Below are 12,335 nucleotides of genomic sequence, written 5' to 3'. Positions count from 1 at the left end.
GGATAAAAGCCCAGGCAATCCTTGGTGCCCCCTAAGATGCTGTAAGAAAATAGGGGCTTCTCTCTCTTTAAGGAGCATACGAGTCTGAATACTGTCAGAAAGCAATGGCCATGAGTTCCTTGAATTGAGCTGAGCCATCACAAGTGTGGACATATCTTTTTGGCTTCTCATCTACCCCTGGGTATACTACCACTGCAGCTCCAAATCTGCCCCCGTCAGTGAAAACATTGTAGGCTTTTACTGCTCCCTCGGCCCCAGGATTCGGCGAGCGCTGCTGCCGGTGGGGCTGTAACACTTGGGGGCGGGGTGGATCCCTGGCTGCCTGTGGAATGGATGGGACAGGCCCTCCCCCAGCCACCTTCCCTGAACCAGGCCTTCCCAGCTGTCCCGGAGCTGGTCACAGCGCACAGCCAACGGTGGTTTTTTGTTTGTTTGTTTTTAATGCACCCAGTGACTGTCGCCGGCCGGGGGCAGTTCCCCACCCGGCTTTCACGCATCGTGCAGGCCCCTGACTCACGCATGCGTTAGTTCAAGGCCAGTTGGGTGGGTGGCTTTTGCCGCTGGCCCCATGCACTCTGCTCTGCCCCGCCATTCTGAAAAAGGCACCCATGGGTCCTGTTTTCATGGGTCCCAGAAGGCTCTGAAGCTGGCCAGGGCATGCCTGAGGTGCCGCTTGTTAATTTGGCTGCTTTTGGTTTCACTTCTGTTGCATCTCTGTGTTCTTCCTCAAACTCTTCCCATGATTCCCATGTATCCCCAGGCGAGCCCCTGACTCGCGCATGCGTTACACTCCTTGGTCCGTGTTTCAAAACGCATTGAGTGGGCGGCTTTGTCGCTGACCCTGTGCACTCTGCTCCACCCCGCCTTTCTGAAAAAGGAACTCATGGGTCATGAGCATGGGTCCCGGGAAGCCCTGAAGGTGGCCAGGGCACATCCGAGATGTCGCTTGTTACTTTGGCCGCTTTTGGGTTCACTTCTGTTGCATTTCCATGTTCTTCCTCAAACTCTTCCCATGATTCCCATGTATCCCCAGTAAAAACATTAGCCCCAAGTAGCCAGGGAGACAAATGAATCGCCTCTGCCCAAATCTTTTGAGCTACTGGATCTGACAGATCCAATCCCCTGCTTTTAAGCATCTCTCAGCGCTTTAAGCGCCAGGTCCTCAGGCTTATTGATTTCGTTACCCATCTTTCGGGTCTCGCTTACCCCGAACTTCTTGATTGGCCCTAGTCCGTTTTTTTTTTTTCTTTCCTTCTTTTTACCTTCCTTCGAGCCCCACGTTGGGCGCCAGTTGAGGAGGGTTCGAACCAGCGACCCCCATGCAGTGATGATTGGGGATGAGTAAGCACGCAGTTTGCCAGCCCACGCCGCCCCCAGTACCAGGAACACTCAGGCACAACCGGGAGCCTAGTCAGGCAGGGACTCATTTATTGCAGGTGTTACAGAGCTTACAAAGGCACCTGGAAATCCCCCCTCCCTGCTGAGGGTGTATCTTAAGGATGGTCATGCGCTGATCATGCACTCTTCAGCAGTGCAGAAGTATCCTTCAGACTTAAAACAAGTCAGGTCATGCTCCAGTAACTTCCTCTTGGACCTCTGCAAGGTGGGGCTTTTAGGTCCCCACACTCATCTACTTAATGTGACTTCAGTAGTCTCTCTCTCATGGGGTTGAATGAGTTGTGTTTGGTGTGTAGCTCTTTACCCTTATTTCTCCCAGTGGGGTACTACCCACCTCACTCTGTCCTTACCTCTTTCTGCAGAGGATGTGGATCCCTCAGTTGGTCGCTTCCGGAACATGGTGCAAACTGCAGTGGTTCCAGTCAAGGTAGGAAGCACATTTTAAGAGTGTTTGAAATATCAAAACCCACATCAAAAACTCACTCTAGGAATTAACTCAGTTGTAGAACATATACTTAGTAAGATCCTGGGTTTGATCCAGGTATTGCACCAAAAAAAAGTAAAGAGACAGGGAAAAAATAAAACCTGTTAGGTATAGGTCAGTATTAAACGAGTATGTAGTTTTAAAACACATTCTTGCTGAGTGTAGCAGTGCACAGCTTTAGTCCCAGTACTCAGGAGGCAGAGGCCAGCAAATCTGTGAGATTGAGGCCAGCCTGGTCTATATAGCAAGTTCTAGGCCAGCTGAGGTTACAAAAAGACCAAAAGAAAAAACAAAAACACATTGTAGACTCCTCTCCCATTTTTCATTCTGTGGAAATACTCTTATCTATGTTTAAGAAATTCTGGGGTACCACAGGAAAACTTCAGGTGACCAGCCAGATAGAAAGTATGAGTTTTGCACTGTGCGCTATGGTGGTGTGAAGTTACTTTCCATAAGGATGCAGAGAGAACCACCTTCCTTTTCCTTCTCTTCTGACTCAACATGCAGGAGAAGCATTATTGCAGTGCTGCAGGAACAGGTGGCCTTTGCCATGTTATTTATTTTTTTTTAATTTTTATTTATTATTTTTATTTTATGAGTGTTACGCCTACATGTAGGTAAGTGCACCCGTGTTGTGCAATGCCCACGGAGGTCAGAAGAGGCTGTTAAATCCCCTGGGACTGGAGTTACTGACAGTTGTTAGCTGCCATGTGGGTGCTGGGATTCGAACCTGGGTCTTCTGCAAGAACAACCAGTGTTCTTAACCACTGAGCTATCTCTCTAGCCATGCCATGTTATTTTTTGAACAAGGGTCACACAGATACGAAGACCAGTCTAGATCTTGGGTTAGGTTTAAAGGTCAGGTATGTTGAAGAACCAAGAAGTAGAAGTCACTAAGATGTTCTGATTCCCAATATATTGAAAAACTTCCTGATGTAAGTTCTAAAAGGGAGCAAACTCCCCGTTACATAATGAGATCTTTGTTAACAGAAGTATTCCAAAGGTGATTGGAAGAGGTTAATCAGAAATGCTATAGTTCCAGTTTTTTAGTCTTCAGTAAGCAGGTACCTGTATGAAATTGGTTCTGATCCTTATCTCTCTCCTACACATACAAGTACTGCTGGCTAGATACCAGAATTCACAGATATGCAAATCACTTGCATAAAATATGTGGTATTTGCATATAGTCTGGAAAACCTCCTCCCATATACTTTTATTTTTGTGGTGCTGAGGAGTGAACCCAGGGCCTTGTGTACTCTAGGCAAGAACTTGCCCACTTGAACTAAATCCATAGCCCTTCCTTCTGTATACTTTAAATCTCTAGATTATTTATCATACAGGGTAAATGCTACATAAGAAGTTGTTAACTAGACTAGGGATATAACTCAATTGTAGAGTACTTTCCTGCCACATACTGGGTTCAGTCTCCCAACACAGCAAAAGTAGATAATCCCATAAATGCATGTTGTTACACTTTATTGTTTAGGGAAGGAAAAAAAAATGGCTTTACGTATTCCCAATACAGATAATTTTTTCCCCAAATACCTTCCTTCCAGTTTTGCATCTGTGCATGTGGGACCCATGTACATTAAAGTAAATTGACAGTGTATGTCCAAGTTTCTGCTTTGATCTTTGTTTAGTCAGAAAAGAACATAGCTCCCAGCACTTGGGAGGTAGAGGCAGGAGGAATAGGAGTTCAAGGTCATTCTCAGATACATACTAGGTTCAAGGCTAGCCTTGGTTACATTGAGACCATCTCAAAAACACAAAAATAGTGGTTGGGCATGGTGGCATACACCTTTAATCCCAGCACTTGGGAGGCAAAGGCAGGTGGATCTCTGTGAGTTTGAGGCCAGCCTGTTCTACATAGTGAGTGCCAGGTCGGCTGGGGCTATAAGGAGACCCTGTCTCAAAAATAAAAATAAAGGCCGGGCATGGTCGTGCACGCCTCCAGCACTCGGGAGGCAGAGGCAGGTGGATCTCTGTGAGTTTGAGGCCAGCCTGGTCTACATAGTGAGTTCCAGGACAGCTGGGGCTACAGGGAGACCCTGTCTGAAAAAGACCAAAAAAAGAAAAAAAAAAGAAGAAAAAACACAAAAGTAGGACTGGTGAGATGGCCCAGCAAGTAAAGGCACTTGCCACCAAGTGTGATGACCCGAGTTTAAGTCCTGGGACCCACTTGGTGGGAGGAGGGTACTAACTCCTACACATTATCCTCTCACCTTCCCACCTGTGCTGTGCTGTGGCAGGCTTGTGCTAGAACACACACAATAAATAGAAATTTGAAAATACAGCAACAAAAGAGTGCAGGATAAGAAGGCTGGTGCTACAAAGCACAAAATTTTTTCTTCAGAACCCCATAATATTCCTGACACATTTCCCTTTTCTCTTTTTCTTTGTTGTTCTTTTGTAATGTTCTCTTGTTAAAAAACAAAATCAGGAGGTAGTTTTATTGTGGAATAATATACATATAATAAAATGTAAACATTTGTGTATATAGTTTGAGTTTTGACATGGATACACCTGTTTACCACCCTTATCAAGATATTTCAAGATTTTTCCGCATCACCTCAGAAGTTTCCTCGGTCCCTTTACAGCCAGTCTTCCACTGGGCTCCAGGCTACCAGTGGGCTATATCCTTGACTTCAGATTTGTTTTGCTTCTAGAGTAATGTTGAAAAATTGGGCACCCAACAGGGTGTGGTGATGCATTCTTGTAGCTCCCACCTATTAGAAGGCTGAGACAAGAGAACTGCTTAAGTGCAGGAGTTCAAAGCTATAGTGCACAGTGCCAGCTGAGTCAGTACTGAGACCTCCTGGGAACAGAGACCACCAGGCTGCCTAAGGAGAAGTGAATCAGCCCTGGTTGGAGGGCAAAACTCCTAATGATTAGTAGTCAGTCTGTGCCTGTGAACAGCCTCTGCAGTCCAACTTGTACAACATAGTGAAACTCTGCCCTTCACTTTAAAAAAAAGTTGAAAAAGTACTAGACACCCAACAGGGAGCCTATCACCTTTTTATGCTTCCCCCCCAAAAGAAAATAGGTGAATTATCACTTCTGCTTCCTACTGAGCATCAACTTAAAAAGTGGACAGGTATGTCCTTAGGATAAAGAATAGTCATTTAGGGACTGGAGAGATGACTCAATGGTTAAGAGCACTGGCTGCTCTTGCAGAGGACCCAGGTTCAGTTCCTAGAATCCACATGGTGGCTAACAACCATCAATAACTCCCAATTCCAGGGGATCCAATGCCCTCTTCTGGCCTCTGGATATTACCTGTACAGGTGCACTTAACACACATGCAGCCAAGACACTCAGAAAGTTGTTTTGGTTTTTTTTTTGGTCTTTTTGTGACAGGGTCTCCCTGTAGCCCCAGCTGGCCTGGAACTCGCTATATAGACCAGGCTAGCCTCAAACTCACAGAGATCTCTGCATTCATAAAGTATTTTTAAAAAGGAATAGTCACTTAAATTAGGTAGGTTTTACTTTCTGTAACAGGTGTCCTCATTCTTCTTGAGTTGAGGTAAGCTGGTAAGCACTGCTCTGGAGCATGTTTAAGAACTATGATGTTAGATGACTTCAGACCCTAAGATTTCAAAATCTGAAGTGGGTTGTCTGAGAAACAGCAGACTGGAAGTTAGGGGCTTTTCCCACATGTCCATTTTCTAAGGCTAGATTGGAAAAAAGTAAACTAGGGCTTCACCACTTAGCTGCTCTCTGTTCTCTCCCCTCTCCTTGTGGCTCACCACAGAAGAAGCGGATGGAGGGCCCTGGCTCCCTGGGCCTGGAGGAGTCAGGGAGCAGGCGCATGCAGAACTTTGCCTTCAGTGGAGGACTCTATGGGGGCCTGCCTCCCACACACAATGAAGCAGGCTCCCAGCCACATGGCATCCACGGGACAGCACTCATCGGTGGCTTGCCTATGCCATACCCAAACCTTGCCCCTGACGTGGACTTGACTCCTGTTGTGCCATCAGCAGTGAACATGAACCCCACACCAAACCCTGCAGTCTATAACCCTGAAGCTGTAAATGAACCCAAGAAGAAGAAATATGCAAAAGAGGCCTGGCCGGGCAAGAAACCCACACCTTCCTTACTGATTTGATATTTTTGGTCATGGAGAGGGTGGGACTGGGTGGGAATGGGTGGATGGGTGACAAGGGGAGCATATGAACTAGGGAGAAAACTTTCCATGTGTGCAGTATCGTCTTTCAGAAAGTCTCCTAGGATCCTAACCATGTAATATTGAGACTAGGGTGGGGCTGAACTATTCTGTGAAGACCTGTCTTCAGAACACTGTCAGTGCAGAGATAAGCCTTCCTGGGCCTTTGAAGTAGACTACCCTGCTCTCTCCCATCACCTCCTCTTCCCTCTCTTTAGGATCATTTTCATGTGAAGTCACACCTGGTGGAGTCCAAAGCTATGGAGGTGGCACTAGCCTCACAGTCTGGGGTCGAGCAACCTCAATTGTAGTCACTACCCTTGCAAGTCCCAGGTAGCAAGATGATTGCTGTGGATCTCAGGTTGATTAGCATTCTTCATTTAAGCTCAGGTGTTTCCTTGAGTCTGGTTTTGAGGTCCAATAAGGCTTTTCTCTTCTGTCCCTTCTTTGGAGTGAGATCATTTTGATTTCCCTTGGTCTGTGACTAGTGTAATAGGCACAGGTTTATGGTTTTTACAGTATGGTTTAAACTATTTTTCTCATCCATACTGAACACTCCACTTGTCTAATTTTCATTTAATTCCAGAGTGCTGTCCTCTCCTCCCCGAGGTGTCACTTTTCTTTTTTGAGTGTGTTATAAGGGAACTATGACCAGTTAGGGCAATTCAAATGAAACACGAGCAGCCTGTACTTTGCAAAGACTGGATTTCTTTAAGAGGATATGTTCAGCTGTTGGTTTGGAGGCTCTTCCCCGCCCCCTCAGTTGAGAGTTCTGGTTTCTTCAGAGCTCCATACTAGACCTGGCTAACACAGGAGACAGATAGGAACCATTGAGCTTTGTACAGATTTGTACATTTGTGTAATAGGCCTTTTCATGCTTTATGTGTAGCTTTTTACCTGTAACCTTTATTACATTGTAAATTAAATGTAACTTTTTTGTCATTTGGGTGCAGTCCGAGTCTTGCCATCAGGGATTTTGTCAGAGGTATGGCTCTTGCGCTTAGGAGTTGGTGTTCTGACTTCTGTTTTATTACCACAAATAAAAGTAGCCCCTGAAGAATGTGGATTCTAATTAGAGATTCTAATCCCCAGACTGAGGCCCCACACAGTACAGTACATTAAGGAGTGCCTGCTGCCTTTTGCCTGGAGAGGTGACTCAGCGGTTAAGAACACTGGCTGTTCTTGCAGAAGACCCTGGTTCGAACCCCAGCACCCACATAGCAGCTAACAACTACCTGTAATTCCAGTTCCAGGGGATCCAACAGCCTTTTCTGTCCTCCAGGGACATTGCATGGCACAGGTGCACTTACACACCTGCAGGCAATACATGTGTACACATAAAATAAAAAAATTTTTAAAGTAGCCCCTGCTGCCCTTCATCAGGTTATTGAACAAGAGCTTCCAAGAGGCATGGGCAAGATTGGCACCTGGTGTGTCCTCTACTGGAATCCCATCCACCGTAAGTGAATTGTGTGGGGAGACTTACGTATGCAGCTTTCTGAGGAAGGTGCCAACTAGGTTCCAAATCCCATGGGTTAATCCCAGCACTGAGGAAGCAAGGGCAAGAGGATCAGGAGTTTCGGCTGTGTAGTGAGTTCAAGGACAGCTTGGGCTATACAGTGTTATCTATCTACAAAACAGAACCCATGAATTAAGACTGTTAGACTTGTAGCAGGAGCAGCCTTCTAAAGAGCAGAGGTCCATAAAACCAGTACAAAAGTTGGCATGTCCAGCCTAAGGTAAGTCCTAATCACAGGAAAACAACCTTTCTCAAGTGGAGTGTGTTTAGTGACTTAGAGTCATTCGCTGAGAACCTCCTACTTAGCATGCAACCATTTACAACATCATTTAGGAATCGGGCTCAGAAGTAACTTCTCTGTGAACTGCAGGGAAGTATTGAATGAAATGTACCAATCCAGAGCCTGAGTACAGGTTTCCAGGACCTCTGGGATGAGGTGAGGTGAAGGATCTGCTTAACCTGTGGTTGGCACTCCACTGTGCTTGGCTCTGGCTGGATTGTCTCTTCTAAGTGTTTAGAAGGTTAGAAAATGTCAGGGGGTGGGGCGGCTACGAGATGGTTCAGCAGTTAAAAACATTTAACATTTAAAAACCAAAGTTGGGCTCCCAGTGCTCATGTGCCTTAAAACTTAACTCCAGCTCTTAAGGAGAACCGAGGCCCCTAGTTTCCACAGGCACCTTCACTCACAAGCACATGCCCACATAAAGATAGGCACACACAGAATAAAAACATTTTTCCATTTTTTAATTGAATTTTTGTGATTTTCCATACAATGTAATTTGATGAAACTTAGATCCTCTCCCTTATCCATACCTCCCCTTACTGCCCCCTGCCCAATTTAATGTGCTCTATTATGTATATAATAAGACCTCTCAAGTCTAATTTGTATCTTCAAATGTCCTTCAGTGTAGGTCCATCCACTGGAGCCTGGTTAACCAGTCCCAAGAGATTAAAGTTCCTTAGGTTGGGTTGAATTTCTTACTCACTTCTCCATGTCTGTGTTGGGATTTTGTCCAGTTTGAGCTTGCATGGGACTTGGGCATGCTGTCACCATAAAAATAATTAAAAAAATTTTTTTTTAATGCTGGGCATTTGTGAGGCAGAGGCAAGGCAGATCTCTGAGTTTGAGGCCAGTCTGGTCTACATAGCGAGTTCCAGAGCAGCCAGGGCTACATAGACTGTCTCCAAAAAACAATAAAATGGGGCTGGAGAGATGGCTCAGGGGTTAAGAGCACTGACTGCTCTTGCAGAGGACCCAGGTTCAATTCCCAGCACCCATATGGCAGCTATGAACTGTCCTTAACTCCAGTTCCAGGGGAATCTGAAGCCCTCTTCTGACCTCCGCGGCATAGCACAACACAGGTGCATTCACATACATGCAGGCAATACACTCCTACACATAAAATAATAAAAAATAAACCAAGAAAATATCCAGGGGCTAGGGCTGGCTCCGTTGGTAAAGTGCCTGCCACACAAGTACGAGAACCTGAGTCTAAATCCTACCACCCACATAAGGGGCCAGGCTCCACGACATAGGTGTATGATCCCAGCCCTGGGGGTTGGGAGATTCAGATGCAGGCAGATTCCCAGAGCTCATTGGTTAGCCAGTTAGCAATCAAGCCGAATCCAAGAGTTCCAGCCTCAGTGAGACAGTAAGGTGGAGAGTAATGGAAAAAGACACTGAAGTCCACCTCTGGCCTGGACTTTAGCCCCAGCTGACCTGGAACTCACTATGTAGACCAGACTGACCTTGCTCTTATAGAGCCTGTCTCTTTCTCCAGAGTGCTGAGACTAAAGGCATGCATCACCACATCCAGCATATTTCTTTTGGAGGGGGGGGCGTCTTTTTTACCCTGTAGCCCCAGCAGAACTTGAACTTGCTATATAGACCAGGCTAGCCTTGAACTCACAGAGATCCACCTGTATCTGCCTCCCTAGTGCTGGGATCAAAGGTGTGTGCCTTCAGGCTGGAGAGATGGCTCAGGGGTTAAGAACACTTGGCTCTTCTTGCAGAAGACCTGGATTCAAATCCCAGCACCCACATGGCAGCTAACAATTGTCTGTAACTCCAGTTCCAAGGGATCCGATGCCCTCTTCTGACCTCCTCGGGCATTGCACGACACGGGTGCACTTAGACACATGCAGGCAATACATGAATAGACATAAAAATAATAAATTAAAAAAAAAATGTGCCACCACGACCGGCTATATTTCTTAAAGCATTTTATTTTACATGTATGAGTTTTGCCTGCATGTATGTAAGTGAACTGTTTGCATGCAGTGTCTGTAGAGATCAGAAGAGGGCATTTGATCCCCTGGAACTGGAGTTACAGATGGGTGTGAGCTACATGTGCATGCTGGGAATAAAACCCATGTCCTCTGCAAGAGTAGCAAGTGCTCTTTAACTGCTGAGCCATCTCTCCAGTCCCTAAAATGTTTTGTTTTAAAGTTCAGCCAGATGTGATGGAGCATGCCTGTAATCCCAGCACTTAGAAGGTGGAGGCAGGAGGATCAGGAGTTCAAGGTCATCCTCTGCTACATAGCAAGTTTGAGGCCTAACCTGGGATACATGAGACAAACCACCTTCCATAAGGAAATAGCCTCACTGCTTGCTGTCTAGATTGTAGAGAGCTTTAAAAGAAGGCATGGAGGGGCTGGAGAGATGGCTCAGCAGTTAAAAACACTGGTTGTTTTTGCAGAAGACCTGGGTTTGAATCCCAGAACCCACATGGCAGCTAACAACTGTCCATAACTCCAGTTCCAGGGGATCCGATGGCCGCTTCTGTCCTCTGTAGGCATTGCACGACACAGGGTGCAATTACCTACATTCAATACACTCATACACATAAAATAAAAATATTTTTTTTTAAAGGCATGGTGGTGCATACCTTTAATCCCAGCACTTGGGAGGCAGAAGCCAAGCAGATCTCTGAGTTTGAGGCCAGCCTGGTCTACAGAACGAGTTCTTGGACAGCTGGGGCTACAGGGAGACCCTGTCTCAAAAAAACCAAAAAAGAAAAAAAAGAAGGATAGATGGAGAATGGAGGGTAGCAATCCCTGACCAAGACCTAGGAAGTCAAGGTGGCTTCTAGGTAGATGACACCAGCTGAGGACTGAAGGCCAAGTGAACACTTGTCCCCTGAAGAGCTGGACCAAGGTTTTCCAGGTGGTGGGATCACTGTGACAGAGGCATGGAAAGAGGATGCTATGGGGTGGCCAGTGGCCGGATGGGAGGAGGGCCCACCATGCAAGGTGGAGAATTTGGAAAGTCCACAAGGATCTTGTCTCCTTTAAATTCAGCTGGATATGGTGACTCGCACCTGTAATCTCAACACAGGAGTCGGTTTACATAGCAAGACTCAAAAAAATAAAGAGGCCATGCATATCATACACAATAACAAGTACATCAATAAAAATAGATCTGAGCTGGGCATGGTGGTGCAACGCCCTTAATCCCAGCACTGGAGAGGCAGAGGTAGGCGGATCTCTGAGTTCAAGGCCAGCCTAGTCTACATCATAAGTTCCTGGCCAACTGGGGCTACAGGGAGACCGTGTCTCAAAACGAAAAGGAGTATAAAGGATATATTCATGTACTAATTTTTGAAAATCCAGGAAAACGCATGTCACCCTCCTCACTCAGAGAGGAGAGGAGATCTCTGGTAGAGGTAGTGACTGTTGATATGTTAGAAATCACCCTGGTAACAGGTGAATAAGATGGTCCCTGGCCTCTGCTGAGTCTCTTCCCAGCAGGAGATGAGCAGATGTTCTAGATCTCTGTATATGCATAAAGCCTAGCAAGTCTAGATTTATGTCCACATACTGAGAAAATGAAAGAGGCTATTCCTCATTCATTCTGTCTGGTGAAGGGGAGGGGGCAAAGTAGAGCCATGATCTGGGGCGCAGGGGCAACGTTTGAATTTGACAAGCAGTAGAGGCAAGTCCACTTCAAGCAGAGGAAACTGAGGTAGTAAAAATGGTATACAGTTGACTGGTGCCTCTGGCATGTGATGGGGTGATGGAAAGGTCTTTGGAAGCCCAGGGAGTTCTCTGTCTCCAGGGCATAAAATCCTTGCCTGATTCTGAAAGGAACTGAATTTTGAGGCTTCCACCTCTACAATGGGCCAGGGGTGCAGTTCCATAATCTACCAGCAGGAGGGACCCAGTGCCCACTTTTGGAGCCACTCAGCAACCATCAAGGGGTCCCTCAAGGATTCCGGGAAAGGAGAAGGGAAGGGGAGGGGAAGGGAAGACTGACTCACTGTTGAGCGCTCCGCAGGGCATTTACTGTGTGTTGCCCCACTCAGTGTCCCCAACAGTCTTGGGAGAAGGTTGGTAGACACCTTGAAATGTCACCCTGGGATGCTTAGAGATGTTTTATTGCTCTGTGGTGTTCTCACCACCCTGAGATGTTCTGTTACTCTGTAATGTCTTAAAGCTGTGTGATGCTTCCCACTCCCTATGTCTAACCCTTACTAAAGATGAAAACTAGAGGCTGGAGAAATGGCTCAGTGGTTAAGAGCACTGACTGCTCTTGTAGAGGACCCACATGGCGGCTAACAGTTGTCTGTAACTCTCGTTCCAGAGGATCTGATGTCCTCTTCTGACCGCCGCAGGCATTACAGGTGCACTTTCACACATGCAGGCAATACATTCATACACATAAGATTTAAAAATAGGGGCTGGAGAGATGGCTCAGCGGTTAAAAGCACTGACTAACAGTCATCTGTAACTCCAGTTCCAGGGTATCTGATACCCTCTTCTGACCTCCATGG

General features: G+C 46.3%; 1 protein-coding gene across 1 annotated transcript in view; it reads left to right on the top strand.

Moving 5' to 3' along the window:
* Window positions 1-6,988, top strand: part of Ppp1r8 (protein phosphatase 1 regulatory subunit 8) — a 30,268-nt gene extending 23,280 nt beyond the window's left edge. Inside the window, exons 6-7 of the mRNA XM_008836753.3 lie at window positions 1,761-1,825; window positions 5,634-6,988. Coding sequence (XP_008834975.1) covers window positions 1,761-1,825; window positions 5,634-5,987 — 419 coding nt within the window. The 3' untranslated portion in view covers window positions 5,988-6,988. The remainder of the gene's footprint in view (window positions 1-1,760; window positions 1,826-5,633) is intronic.
* Window positions 6,989-12,335: the final 5,347 nt, after the last annotated feature.

Source organism: Nannospalax galili, unplaced genomic scaffold, assembly GCF_000622305.1.
Source record: "Nannospalax galili isolate Female #2095 unplaced genomic scaffold, S.galili_v1.0 scaffold1798, whole genome shotgun sequence".
Classification (NCBI taxonomy): Eukaryota; Metazoa; Chordata; class Mammalia; order Rodentia; family Spalacidae; genus Nannospalax; species Nannospalax galili.
This window is presented reverse-complemented; position numbering and strand designations above follow the sequence as displayed.